Source organism: Mercenaria mercenaria, chromosome 4 (assembly GCF_021730395.1).
Source record: "Mercenaria mercenaria strain notata chromosome 4, MADL_Memer_1, whole genome shotgun sequence".
NCBI lineage: Eukaryota > Metazoa > Mollusca > Bivalvia > Venerida > Veneridae > Mercenaria > Mercenaria mercenaria.
Window position 1 is genome coordinate 33826930 of NC_069364.1, and position 15602 is coordinate 33842531.

The 15602-nt window shown below is 38.5% G+C and overlaps 1 protein-coding gene across 3 annotated transcripts in view; it reads left to right on the forward strand.

Annotated features, from left to right (window-relative positions):
* LOC123551427 (tyrosine--tRNA ligase, cytoplasmic-like) overlaps positions 1-11230 on the forward strand; it is a 154974-nt gene extending 143744 nt beyond the window's left edge. For all 3 annotated transcript variants that reach the window (XM_045340357.2, XM_045340358.2, XM_045340359.2), the window contains exon 14: positions 5568-11230. In XM_045340357.2, the coding sequence (XP_045196292.2) occupies positions 5568-5678 (111 nt within the window). In that variant the 3' untranslated portion in view covers positions 5679-11230. The remainder of the gene's footprint in view (positions 1-5567) is intronic.
* Positions 11231-15602: the final 4372 nt, after the last annotated feature.

Genomic DNA, 15602 nt, shown 5'->3' on the forward strand with positions numbered 1-15602 from the left:
CATATAATATAGGCTAACATAGAAGAAATCTAATGCTGTACTTGTATCATTTAGTTATACAAACACACTTGAAGCCAAGTAGACAGGTGAGCGCTTTAGTGTCAATGACCCTCATGTTTTTCAAATGGGGACCACCTCAGCTAAAACTAGAAATACCTTTAAACAACTTCTTCTCATGAGCCACTGGATGGATTTGATAAAACTTGGTGTGTAGCATTATTATAAAGTGCCCTGCCAATTTCATTCAAATGGGAGCTCTTGGCCTTATGCGGGACCACCCACCAGAGGTTAAAACAGAAATACTTTTAACTGTCTACTTCTTTTGAACCACTTGATGGATCTTTATCAAACTTGATGTGTAGCATAAATGTAAGTTCCTCTTTAACATTTGTTCAAATGGGGATGTTTTGCCCTTACAGTGGGGACTATATTTAAAACGAGGGGGAAACACTAACCTTTAAATGACACATTCTCATGAAATGCTGGCTGTCTCTTCATCAGACTTGGTCTGTGTCGTCATTGCATGATCCTCGCGCAAACTTGTTCAAATGGGGTCACTTAGCCCCTTTTAAATGCCACTAAGGCTTAGAATAGAAAGACCTCTGATGAACTGCTGAAATGATCACTGTCAAACTTGGTCTGTAACATCATTGTAAAGTTCTTTCCAGATTTGTTCAAATGATTAGTCTTGGTCCACTTAAGGGAAACCAGAGCTAAAAATGTAAAAAAGAGAATAAGATCTTCAAGTTTGTTCAAAATTAATTGTAACACATTTTAGAGCCTCAAAATTTAAAAACATTCCTGAATGTCCGTGACAAGTTTCTGGTAGGTACAGTGTTCTTGCTTCCAAACAATTTGTTGAGCCCTGGAACACATAGGCATATATTTATTTTCAGTACTGGGTCAAGAAATTTTGGTCCACTACTTTGAAACCCAAGTATAAATTAATGACAGCAATATACAGGGCTCCAGATAAGATGCGTATTAGCGTAAATTACGCTTTGAAATAATACATATACGCATGTCTGATAATTTTTAAGCATATAAAAATGTATATGAAATTACAGAAATGCACGCAATGACTTTTTACTAGCGTAAACAAAATTGAATCGTCTGGATGCTTTACGTAACAGAGCACGGTCGGCATTAATTCTTTCACATTTAAGATACACACACATTGAATGGTACTCTGTACATCTAGGTTAAACTATATTATACACTCAATGCGTGCATAAATCAAATAGCTGGGAATTAATATGGATGGTACAGTAGTGTATTTAAAAAGCGGTGTCGATTTAAAATATCAACTTGCAGTGCGGAGTAAGCAACAAAAATGTCTCTTTCTATGAATGTAAAAAGTGAACAAAAAATCTACGCATTCTTTCAAATGATCCCAAAAACATAGTTAAAAGTATATTGAATATTCTGTTGGATTTGGTAGCGAGGGTGAAACCAAAGCAAGCCAAGGGAGAAAAAAGAAGCAAAGACTTGAATGCTGAATATTGAAACCATATTGAACTACAAACAAAGTCATGGGGGTTACACCCAATAAATATGTTATAAAACTGATCTGGTTTTTCACATTTACAAATCCTCAGGAGTAAAATTACTCATAGTCAATTTCAGATTTACCATTTTACTCATTCACAAAAATTATGATGAGTAAATACTCATAGGTCAAAAAAATTATCTGGAGCCCTGAATATATTTGATGATTTGTTTAAGGTGCACCCATATGAAGGGCAATTTGTAGGTCATGGAGTAAGTTAATTTATGGATATTTATGATACTTTATTCAATAGATAGTATAACTTTGCTACCGTTAGGGAACATTGAAGCCTCATGTAACCAATAGTTAGGGAAGTAGTGGTCTTCTGTTCATTAGGCAGGTTTGGTCTTCAAACACGCATGGAGACACGCCTACAGAAGTTCTTCTATGGCATTATTACAGACTTTTCACAGAAAACTGATTTCAGATCAATTAAGAGGAATTTCAAACCTTCTAGACATTATAAAAAATCACTCTATTATCATAACATTAATTTTCATGACCTCTGCAGTAAAGTTGTTAATGTTACTGGCTTCGAGTTGATTGCCAGTCTCTACTGCGGGTTTGAAACCCTACAGTGAATGTCTTTCATGTGATACATGCTAGCTGTGGGAAGGACAGTGTCTTTACCCAGGTACAAGTTCGTGTCTAAAAGATGTTGTAATGTGCACTTGAGGTCCTAAGACTCCACGATAAGAGCTGCAAGGTTAACATATGAACAGAAATGTGTGCTCACTTGGGATGTTGAATTCTTCATGTGAGGAAATCATCCAGCTGGCTTACAGAAGGTCGGTGGTTCTACCCAGGTGCCCGCTCATGATAGCATAGTGCACAGAGGAGCACCTGGGGTCTTCCTCCACCATCAAAGCTGGAAAGCTGCCATATGACCTATAATTGTGTCAGTGTGACGTTAAACTCGACAAAAAAAAAGAAACACAGTCAGATACCGTTACCTCGATATTCAAGGGACTGCAAAATTTGCATAGACGTATCGGAAGTTCGACGTAATGATATCGTCTATCTAGGATTACATTTTGTGTCTGTATGTAGGACATCTATATTATCTTACATCCCTACTTCTTTTAGAGGGTTTGAAAGGGGAAAGAAAATACATAAAACTTAAATACGATCTTTGTTTTATGCACAAATAAAACATCTTAATCAGAACTTTTTAGCTCACCTGAGCCAAAGGCTCATGGTGAGCTTTTGTGACCGCGCAATGTCTGTCTTGTGTCATCAGTCATGCGTCCATCAACATTTTCTAAAAAAATCTTCTTGAAAACCACTGGGCAGAATTACACTAAACTTCACAGGAATGTTCTTAGGTGGTCCCCTTTCAAAATTGTTCAAAGAATTTAATTCCATGTAGAACTCTGGTTGCCATGGCAATCGAAAGGAAAAGCTTTAAAAATCTTGTCCAAAACCGCAAGGCATAGAGCCTTGATATTTGGCATGTGACATCATCTTATGGTCCTCTATCAAGATTGTTCAAAGAGTGCCCCTGGGGTGAAAAAAGGCCCCGCCCCGGGGGTCACAAGTTTTACATAGACTTATATAGTAAAAAAACTTTTAAAAATCTTCTTGTCTAAAACCACATGACCTAGGCCTTTGAAATTTTGTATGTAGTATTGCCTTGTGGTCCTCTACCAAAACTATTTAAATTATGCCCCTGGGGTGAAAGAGGCCCTACCCTGGGGGGTCTCATGTTTTACATAGACTTATATAGGAAAACACCTTAAAAATCTTCTTGCCTGAAACTGCAAGGCCTAGGCTTTTAATATTAAGTATGTTGCCTTTCCTTGTGTTTCTCTACCAAAATTGTTCAAATTATGTCCTTAGGATCTTCTTGTCTGAAAGCTCAAGGCCTAGGCATTTGATATTTGGTGTGTAACATTGCCTGGTGGATCTCTAACAAGTTTGTTCAAATTATGCCCCTGGGGTGAAAAGAGGCCCAACCCTGGCGGTCACTTGTTATAATTATGAGTTATATAGGAAAAAATACTTGAGAATTTATCAGGTCATATATCCTAGTCTGTTAAATTATAATTACCTGATGACCCAAGCGATTAGGGATCACTTGACTGTGACCTTGACCTACTAACCTACTTCCTTGTTTTTAGCTCACCTGAGCACAAAGTGCTCAAGGTGAGCTTTTGTGATCGCCCTGTGTCCGTCATCTGTCAGTCGTCCATCCGTCGTCGTCGTCAACAATTTGACTGTTAACACTCTAGAGGTCACAATTTTGGCCCATGAAACTTGGTCAGAATGTTACCCTCAATAAAATCTTGGACGAGTTTGATATTGGGTCATCTGGGGTCAAAAACTAGGTCACCGGGTCAAATCAAAGGAAAAGCTTGTTAACACTCAAGAGGTCACAATTTTGGCCCAATCTAAATGAAACTTGGTCAGAATGTTACCTTAAATAAAATCTCGGATGAATTTGATATTGGGTCATCTGGGGTCAAAAACTAGGTCACCAGGTCAAATCAAAGGAAAAGCTTGTTAACACTGTAGAGGCCTCATTTATGACTGTATCTTCATGAAATTTGGTTAGAATTTTCATCTTGATGATCTCAAGGTCCAGTTTGAATCTGGTTCATGTAGGGTCAAAAACTAGGTCACCAGGTCAAATCAAAGAAAAAGCTAGTTAACACTCTTGAGGTCACATTTATGACCATATCTTAATGAAACTTGGTCAGAGTGTTAATCTTGATGATATATACGTCAAGTTTAAATCTGGGTCTGATGGGGCCAAAAACTAGGTCACTAAGTCAAATCAAAGGAAAAGCTTGTTAACACTCTAGAGGCCACATTTATGACTGTATCTTCATGAAACTTGGCCAGAATGTTAGTCTTGATGATCTTTAGATAAAGTTCGAATCTGGGTCTTATGGGGTCAAAAACTAAGTCACTGGGTCAAATCAAAGAAAAAGCTTGTTAACACTCTAGAGGTCACAATTTTGGCCCAATCTTAATGAAACTTGGTCAGAATTTTACCTTAAATAAAATCTTGGACCAGAACGATATTGGGTCATCTGGGGTCAAAAACTAGGTCACCAGGTCAAATCAAAGGAAAAGCTTGTTAACACTGTAGAGGCCACATTTATGACTCTTCATGAAACTTTTAATCTTGATGATCTCAAGGTCCAGTTTGAATCTGGGTCATGTAGGGTCAAAAACTAGGTCACCAGGTCAAATCATAGAAAAAGCTACTTAACACTCTAGAGGCCACATTTATGACCATATCTTAATGAAACTTGGTCAGAATGTTAATCTTGATGATTCCTAGGTCAGGTGAGCGATACAGGGCCTTCATGGCCCTCTTGTTTAAGATACAGCCTTGAAATTTGTTTGACATGTACAGTTTTGCACATCAATCTTTAAACTGTCTTTCAGTGACCATGAATATGACCTACTGACCTACTTTCTAATATTTTAGCATCAGTTTGCCATTTGAAACATGTGGCTCATATTACTCAGGTGAGCGATTCAGGGTCAGTGTGACCCTCTTGTTAAATTTTTACTGGGTTCTTCCCCATGACCAGCATGCTCAGTAGAGTTTCTAAGTATCCCCTGGGTTGGTTACCGGGTCCTTCCCTAAACAAGTCCGAATGCATTGGTAATTATTCTGATTATAATTAATACATCGCCGGGCAACAATAGGTTGGTTTTCACACCTTACAAATAACGGGTATTTTTTGACAAGCTGTGATATCGACAAAACCAGGTGTAAAAATAGTACAGGTAAGTTGACGGGACTGAAAAATCCCATCAAGCTAAACAAAATATTGTGCTAACAATATCGAGGTAATGATAAATTGTACCATTAAAATATATAGAGAAAAGTCGGGACCAACCAAAACACATAGTGCTAACCTGAGTGTCGAGCTAACCGATATCGAGGTAACGATATTCAGCTGTATGTGACATGAAACCCAAAACAACTAAAACATATTACTATGCCTTCGTTAAATTTTACAATATACATGTCTGACATGGGATATTTTTTTATTTTCAGGTTGATATGAGAACTAACAGTGAATGTGTAGCAGAATGGCAAGGCAGTAATATGATGTCAAAATTAGGACTCGTAAAGTGTGACACTTTAAAATCTGCACCAATTAAGTGATGGAAATTTCTTTTAGCTCAGTTTTGCCAGCCCTCATAAGAACTCTGTGGAAAAGAAACTTTTGCAAATGTGATTTAATTTAATTGAAAGTGTAAATAGTAAAAGATATTGTAGTAACAATGCTCAGCAATTTTAAGCCTTTTACTCATTTGGTACAAAAGGATGTTTATGATCAGATAAGAATGAGAAGTAACCACTATAGTTTTTTTGCTAGTCTTTTGCTTTTGTTAGCTCATCTGAGCACAAGTGCTCAAGGTGAGGTATTGTGACCGTCATTGTCCGGCATCCGTCAACATTTGCCTTGTGAACACTCTAAGGCCACAGTTGTGACCCAGTCTTTATGAAACTTGGTCAGAATGTTTGTCTTGATGATCTCTAGGTCAGTTTCGAAACTGGGTCATGTGGGGTCAAAAACTAGGTCAGTAGGCCAGATCAATGGGAAAGCTTGTGAAAACTCTAGAGGCCACAGTTGTGACGCAATCTTTATGAAACTTGTTTAGAATGTTTGTCTTGATGATCTCTAGATCAAGGTTGAATCCAGGTCATGTGGGGTCAAAAACTAGGTCACCCTGTCAAATCAAAGGAAAGCTTGTGAACACTTTAGAGGCCACAATTGGTGCTCAATCTTTTTGAAACTTCAAAATGTTTGTCTTGATGATCTCTAGGTCTAGTTGAAAAATGGGTCATGTAGGGTTAAAAACTAGGTCATTAGGCCAGATCAAAGGGAAAGCTTGTGAACACTAGAGATCACAATTTAAGTTTGAAACTCGTGAGAATTGGTCAGAATGTTAGTCTTGGTGACCTCTTGGTCAGTTCGAATTTGGGTCATGTGGGGTCAAAAGCTAGGTCACCCGGTCAAATCAAAGGAAAAGCTTGTGAACACTCTAGAGTCCACGGTTGTGACTTAATCTTTATGAAACTTGATCAGAATGTTTGCGTTGTTAATTTCTAGGTCAAGTTTGAAACTTGGTCATGTGGGGTCAAAAACTAGGTCAGTAGGCCAAAACAAAGGAAAGTCTTGTTAACACTAGAGACCACAATTTAAGTTTGAAACTCATGAGAATCGATCAGAATATTTTTCTTGATGATTTCTAGTCCATGTTCGAATCTGGGTCATGTTGGGTCAAAAAGCAGGTCACCCGGTTAAATCAAAGGAAAAGCTTGTGAACACTCTAGAGGCCACAGTTGTGACTCAATCTTTACAAAACTTGGTCAGAATTTTTGGCTTGATGATTTCTAGGTCAAGTTTAAAACTGGGTCATGTGGGTCAAAAACTAGGCCAGTAGGCCAAATCAAAGGAAGATCTTGTTCACACCTTAGAGACCACAATTAAGTTTGAAACTCATGAGAATTGGTCAGGATGTTTTGTCTTGATGACCTCTAGATCAATCTGGGTCATGTGGGGTCAAAAACTAGGTCATCCGGTCAAATCAAAGGCCACGTTTATGACCTTATCTTCATGAATTTTGTTCAAAATGTTTATCTTGATGATCCTTAGCCCAGTTTCGAATCTGTGTCATAGGGGTTCAAAAACTAGGTCACCTGTTAAAATAAAAGAAAAACCTTGTGTATGCAATAGGGGCTGCATTTTTCATTTGATGTGTACAAAACTTTGTCAGAATGTTTGGTCTGCATGAAATCTGGTACGAATTTTCATCTGGGTCACGTGGGGTAAAAAACTAGGTCACCAGGTCAAATAAAAGAATAAGCTTGATTACACTCTAGGGGCCAGATTTTTAGCTCACCTGAGCACAAAGTGCTCAAGGTGAGCTTTTGTGATCGCCCTGTGTCCGTCGTCCGTCATCCGTCCGTCCGTCGTCAACAGTTTGACTGTTAACACTCTAGAGGTCACAATTTTGGCCTGATCTTCATGAAACTTGGTCAGAATGTTACCCTCATAAAAATCTTGGACGAGTTCGATATTGGGTCATCTGGGGTCAAAAACTAGGTCACCAGGTCAAATCAAAGGAAAAGCTTGTTAACACTCTAGAGGTCACAATTTTGGCCCAATCTTAATTAAACTTGGTCAGAGTGTTACCCTCAATAAAATCTTGGACGAGTTCAAAATTGGGTCATCGGCGGTCAAAAACTAGGTCACCAGGTCAAATCAAAGGAAAAGCTTGTTAACACTCTAGAGGTCACAATTTTGGCCCAATCTTATTGAAACTTGGTCAGAATGTTACCCTCAATAAAATCTTGGACAGTTTCTATATTGGGTCATCTGGGGTTAAAAACTAGGTCACCAGGCCAAATCGAAGGAAAAGCTTGTTAACATTGTTATGGCCATATTTATGACCATATCTTTATGAAACTTAGTCAGAATGTTAATCTTGATGATATATAGGTCAAGTTCAAATCTGGGTCAGATGGGGTCAAAAACTAGGTCACTAGGTCAAATCAAAGGAAAAGATTGACAACACTCTAGAGGCCACATTTTTGACTGTATCTTCATGAAACTTAGTCAGAATGTTTATCTTGATGATCTTTAGATCAAGTTCTAATCTGGATCTTATGGGGTCAAAAACTAGGTCACCCGGTCAAATCAAAGGAAAAGCTTGTTAACACTCTAGAGGTCACAATATTGGCCCAATCTTAATGAAACTTGGTCAGAATTTTACCCTCAGTAAAATCTTGGAAGAATTTTATATTGGGTCATTTGGGGTCAAAAACTAGGTCACCAGGTCAAATCAAAGGAAAAGCTTGTTAACACTCTAGAGGTCACAATTTTGGCCCAATCTTCATGAAACTTGGTCAGAATGTTACCCTCAATAAAATCTGGGACGAGTGATATTGGGTCATCTGGGGTCAAAAACTAGGTCACCAGGTCAAATCAAAGGAAAAGCTTGTTAACACTAGAGGTCACAATTTCGGCCCAATCTTAATGAAACTTGGTCAGAATGTTACTCCAATAAAATGTTGGATGCGTTCGATATCGGGTCATGTAGGGTCAAAACTAGATCACCAGGTCAATTCAAAGGAAAAACTTGTTAACACTCTAGAGGCCATATTTATGACTGTATCTTCATGAATCTTAGTCAGAATATTAATCTTGATGATCTTTAGATCAGGTTCGAATCTGGGTCTTGTGGGGTCAAAAACTAGGTCACCGGGTCAGATCAAAGGAAAAGCTTGTTAACACTCTAGAGGTCACAATATTGGCCCAATCTTAATGAAACTTGGTCAGAATGTTACCCTCAATAAAATCTTGAACAATTTCGATATTGGATCATCTGGGGTAAAAAATTAGGTCACCAGGTCAAATCAAAGGAAAAGCTTGTTAACACTCTAGAGGCAACATTTATGACTCTATCTTCATGAAACTTGGTCAGAATTTTAATCTTGATGATCTCAAGGTCCAGTTTTAATCTGGTTCATGTAGGGTCAAAAACTAGGTCACCAGGTCAAATCAAAGAAAAAGCTAGTTAACACTCTTGAGGCCACATTTATGACCATATCTTAATGAAATTTGGTCAGAATGTTAATCTTCGCGAACCACTGCGCCCAGGACCTTCAAACTTCACATGCCGATAGTACTTATTGAGTACACCACCCCTACTGACTTTGGGGTCACCAGGTCAAAGGGTCAAGGTGCTGCGGGGGCATTTGTTATTATAAAGCCTTAGATGATTTCAGATCAGGGTCACGTTGGACAAAGAACTAGGTCACTAGGTCAAATCAAAGGAAAAGCTTGTATACACCCTAGAGGCCACTTTTTTGCCCCAGTCTTCCCAAAACTCTGTTAGAATGTTTGTTTTTATGGAATCTTGGACAAGCACGAATCTGGGTCACTCAAGAGGCCACATTTTTGGTCCAATCTTGAAATTGGTCAGAATATTTGTCTCCATGAAATCACTAGGTCAAACATGTTTACACTGTAATGGTGTGTTTCTCAGGTGAGCAACAACCGTGGGCCATCTTGGCCCTCTTGTTACAGTATAATCTATTGTATTTTTAGCTCACCTGATCTTAGGTCAGGGTAAGCTATTAGTATGGCGTCCTGCGTCAACATTTTTACTTAAACCTCCTCTGAAACTACTGGTTAGAATTTCACCAAACTTGGTCAGTAGCATCCTAGCATAGACCTCTATCAAATTTACTCAAATTTTAGGGGCCACCAGAGCTAAAAATAGAAAAACATTTAAAGAACTTCTTCTCATGGAACCACTTGATAGATCTTCATCAAACTTGGTCTGAAGCATCATTATAGGTCCTCTCCAAAGTTTGTCAATCCCCACCACAAGTGGGGGGGCGTGGTTATAGGAATAGTCTCCGTCCATCCATCTGTAACAATTGTGGCGGCTCCATATAACCTAAACCACTTGATGGATTTTCATGAAACTTGGGTCAAATGATCACCTCATCAAGACGATGTGGAGAACTCATGTGTCAGCCATGTTGCTCAAGGTCAAGGTCAAAGTTTTGAGCCTTCCATTTTGTGTCCGTTCTGTATCTCCTAAACCCCTTGAAGGATTTTCATGAAACTAACGTGGGTCAAATGATCACCTCATGAAGACAATTTGCAGAACTCATGAGTCTGCCATGTTGACTCAAGGTCCAGGTCACAACTCGAGGTCAAAGGTTTGAGCCTTCCATTTTGTTTCAACTCTGTGTCTCCTAAACCCCTTGAAAGATTTTAGTTAGACTTTTCTGTAATATTCTCCTTATCAAGACGATGTGCAGAACTCAAAATTCATCCACACCAGCTCAAGGTTAAAGTCACAACTCAAATGTTTCATGCTTCCACCCAGTATTATCAACCCTTTCACTATCCATAACAGCGGCAGGTGATAAAGCTGTCTTTCAGACTGCCTTGTTCTAATGGGTCCCATTCGCCTTTTTTAGGAGCTGCTAGAGCTAAAATAAGAAATACCTTTAAAAGACTTCTTCTCGTGGACAGCCAGATGGATCTTCATCAAAACTTGGTCTGTAGCATTATTATAATGTACTCTCCCAAATTTGTTCAAATGGGGGGCACTTGGCCCCTTTTTGGGGCCACTATAGCTAAAAATAGAAAAACATTCAAAAGACTTAACTCTTGTGAACCACCTGATGGATCTTCATCAGACTTGGTCTGTATCATCATTATAAGGTCCTCTCCCAATTTTGTTCAATTGGGAGCACTTGACCCCTTCTAAGGGCCACTAGACCTAAAGATAGGAATACCTTGAACAGACTTTTTCTCATGAACCACTTAATGGGTCTTCATTAAATTTGGTCTTTAGCATAATTATAAGGTCCTCTCTCTGATTTGTTCATATTGGTTGCTAGGGCTAAAAGTAAAGATACCTTTTAATGACTCTTATCATGAACCACTCAATGGATCTTCTACGAACATAGTCTGTTGCATCAATAAAAGGTCCTCTCATAGATTTGTTCAGTTGGGGTGTTTGGTCCCTTTAAGGGTAAGATGGTTAAGGTCCTCTTCAGGTGAGCGACCAGGCCTATTTGAGGCTATTGTTACTTATGGTTTCAGGTTCATGTTATGATGCACTTTTGCTCTATCTCATTTATTATGCTCCCCGGATTATACTTATTAAATGTTTTGATACATTTTTGCTCCATCTCTGTTATTACTAAGTACAGTTGACTCGAACATGTACTAATGTCCAATATAATCATCCTCATTGAACACTCCAGTGGCAGCTAAGGCTTCCTCAGATGTACCCAATTTCACTGTCAAGCATCGAAATTGTTGAGCACGCTATGTCTTGTGACAGCTCCTGTTTTAAAGGTCTGCCTTTCATCAGACCTGCTGCAGTAACCAAATAAGGCTAAGTGTGGTTGGACTTGGTGTAAAAACAGCACCTTTCACCTTAGTTTATACATAACTTATTTAGGTCGATTGTGAAGCAAGTTCTACAACTTATATTAATCACTCTCAACACCTCATTCCTGATGGAATCCTTCGCCACAAGGGTATGAGAAAAGAGAAGCCAGTTTCCCTTTTAATGCTGAGCACCAAGCAAGGGATCTGCTGGTACCGTTTTTTAGCTCACCTGAGCCAAAGGCTCATGGTGCTCTATTTCCGGCGTGCGTTGTCCGTTGTCCGTCCGTCAACATTTCCTAAAAAAATCTTCTTCTTGAAAACCACTGGGCAGAATAACACCAAACTTCACAGGAATGATCCTTGGGTGGCCACCTTTCAAAATTGTTCAAAGAATTGAATTCCATGCAGAACTCTGGTTGCCATGGCAACCGGAAGGAAAAACTTTAAAAATCTTCTTGTCCAAAACCACAGGGCCTAGGGCTTTGATATCTGGTATGTAGCATCATCTAGTGGTCCTCTACCAAAATTATTCAAATTATCCCCCTAGGGTCAAATATGGCCCCGCCCTGAGGGTCACATGGTTTATATAGACTTATATAGGGAAAACTTTGAAAATCTTCTTGTACAAAACCACATGGCCTAGGGCTTTGATACTTGGTATGTAGCATCATCTAATGGTCCTCTACCAAGATTGTTCAAATTATCCCCCTAGGGTCAAATATGGCCCCGCCCCGGGGGTCACATGGTTTATATAGAGTTATATAGGGAAAACTTTGAAAATCTTCTTGTACAAAACCACATGGCCTAGGGCTTTGATATTTGGTATGTAACATAATCTAGTGGTTCTTTACCAAGATTATTCAAATTATCCCCCTAGGGTCAAATATGGCCCCGCCCCGGGGGTCCCAAGTTTTACATAGACTTATATAGGAAAAAAAGTTTAAAAATCTTCTTGTCTGAAACCACAACTCTTAGACCTTTGATATTTAGTTTGTAGCAGTGTCTTATGGTCCTCAACCAAAATTGTTCAAATTGTACCCCTGGGGTGAAAAGAGGCCCTTCCTTGGGGGTCCCAAGTTTCATATAGACTTATATAGGAAAAAGCTTTAAAAATCTTCTTGTCAGAAACCATATGGCCTAGGCTTTTGATATATGGTATGATGCATTGTCTAGTAGTCCTCTATCAAAATTGTTCAAATTATGTCCCTGGGGTTAAAAGAGGCCCCGCCCTGGGGTCACTTAGTTATTATGTGAGTTATATAGGAAAAATACTTAAAAAATCATCTGATCCTATTTCCAAGACTATTTGATTATAATTACCTGATGACCCCAAGTAATACGGTGTCACTTGATTGTGACCTTGACCTACTGACCTACTTTCTTGTTTTTTAAGATACAGCCTTAGAATATTGATGACTTACACAGTTTTGCACACAAATCTTAAAACTGAATTTCATTGACCATGAATGTGACCCACTGACTTCCCTCTTGTTTGAATTTTGCCCCTGGGGTGAAAGGAGGCCCCGCCTCAGGGGTCACTTGATATATGAGTTATATAGGAAAAAATACTTCAAAAATTATCAGATCATGTTTCCTGGACTGTTTAATTATAATTACCCACTGACGCCAAATGATAAGGGTCACCTGACTATGACCTTGACCTACTGACCTACTTTCTTGTTTTTTAAGATACAGCCTTGAAATTTGGATGATATGTACAGTTTTATACACTAATCTTATAACTGATTTTCCGTGACCATGAATATGACCTACTTATCTACTTTTTTGTTTTTGAAGCTTTAGCAAAGAAATTTGTTCAAGTGAGCAACTTAACTCAGGTGAGCGATATAAGGCCATCATGGCCCTCTTGTCACATCTTTGCTATGACGTGGCCAGGGATTGAACCCACGACCTCCCGCTCTCGAAGCGGAAGCTCTACCACTAGGCTATTGAAGTTAAATTCAGTTGAAGTTTTGCACGAACTATTAATAGTTCGTGCAAAACTTCAACTGAATTTTTAGCTCACCTGAGCCAAAGGCTCAGGGTGAGCTATTGTGATCACTGACCGTCCGTCCGGCGTCCTGCCACACTTTTCTCTAAACAACATCTCCTCCTAAATCACAAAGCCAATTTTGACAAAACTTCACAGGGATGTTCCTTGGAGGTCCTCTTTAAAAATTGTTCAAAGAATTGAATTCCATGCAGAACTCTGGTTGCCATGGCAACCGAAAGGAAAAACTTAAAAAATCTTCTCTCCAAAACCACAGATCATAGGGCTTTAATATTTGACATGTAGCATCATCTAGTGGTCCTCTACCAAGATTGTTCAAATTATCCTCCTAGGATCAAGTATGGCCCCCCACTTGGGGTCACATGGTTAACATTGACTTATATAGGAAAAACTTTGAAAATCTTCTTGTCCAAAACCACAAAGCGTAGAGCCTCAGTATTTGGCATGTTACATCATCTAATGGTCCTCTATGAAGTTTGTTCAAATTATGCCCTTGGGGTGAAAAGAGACCCCACCCCAGGGGTCTCAAATTTTACGTAGAGTTATATAGGAAAAAAAACTTTAAAAATCTTCTCATCTGAAACCGCAAGATCTAGACCTTTGATATTTGGCATGTAGCATTGCCTTGTGGTCCTCTACCAAGATTATTCAAATTATTACCCTGGGGTGAAAAGAGGCCCCACCCTGGGTTCCAAAGTTTTACATAGACTTGAATAGGAAAAAACTTTAAAAATCTTCTTGTCTGAACCTACAAGGCCTAGGCTTTTGATATTTGATATGTTGCATTGCCTAGTAATCCTCTACTAAGATTATTCAAATTATGACCCTAGGGTGATTTAAAGAGGCCCCACCAGGGGGTCCCAAGTTTTACATAGACTTATAAAGGAAAAAACTTTAAAAATCTTCTTGTCTGAAAGTTCAAGGCTTAAGCCTTTGATATTTGGTATGTAGCATTGCCTAGTGGTTCTTTTACAAGATCCATCAAATTATGCCCCTGGGGTGAAAAGAGGCCCCGCCCCGGGGGTCACTTGTATGTGTTATATAGGAAAAAATACTTTAAAAATTATCTAATCATATTTCCTAGACTGTTTAATTATAATTACCTAATGACCCCAAGTAATTAGGGGTCACTTGACTGTGACCTTGACCTACTGAAATCATGATCTGCTGACCTACTTTTTCGTTTTTGAAGTTACAGTATAGAAATTTGGATAAATATATTTTTTTTATACAGATTTCAATACTCAACCTGAATAGGCATAATCGTGACCTTCTGACCTACTTTCTTGTTTTTAAAGATGGAAATTTGGACCACATGTAGAACTTTTGATACAGATTTCAATACTGATCCTAAATATTATTAACCCTGACCTACCCACCTACTTTCTTGTTTTTGAAGCTACAGCAAAGAGATTTGGACCACCTGTATAATTTTTTAACAGATTTCAGTATTTATCTTGAAGAATCTTTACCATGACCTTCTCATCTATTTTCTTGTTTGTTTTTTGAAGCATTAGCAAAGAAATTTGTTTAACCAAGCAATTAATCTCAGGTGAGCAATATAGGGCCATCATGGCCCTCTTATTTAAGCTGTAACTTTTCAAAGTAATAGCTGAAATGTCACACAAGACATCCTTCTCATCAGATGTACTTATCTACCATAGATAATTATTTTGTTGTAATGAATTAGAATTATGTTCCTTATTTGACTTTTCTAAGGTTTGGTATTAAGCTTTGCATAAATGTTGATATCATTACCATAATAAAATCTTGATTTATAGTAAATTGTATTGTTACACCTCACATATTTAAATGCTCAGTGTTAATTCCCCATTGGTTTAACTTAAATGATGTATCATATGATTTTTCAATACTATGTGCAAAATCACTCAAGATTATAACAAAAAAAACCAACAGCAAGTTTGCCTTCAATTTACGATTATGATCACCAGCCTATGTTGGACAAAAAAACTACCGGTGATACGTCATTATTTCATTGGTGTAAATATTCTATTTTTATGCCCCCCTTTGATGAAATGGGGACAAACTGCTTTGTACGTCGGTCTCGTTTGTTGGTTGGTATGTCCGTCTCTTGGTAGAGGGAATGGTTTCCACTCAGTAACTTGAGAAACACTTGACCCAGAAC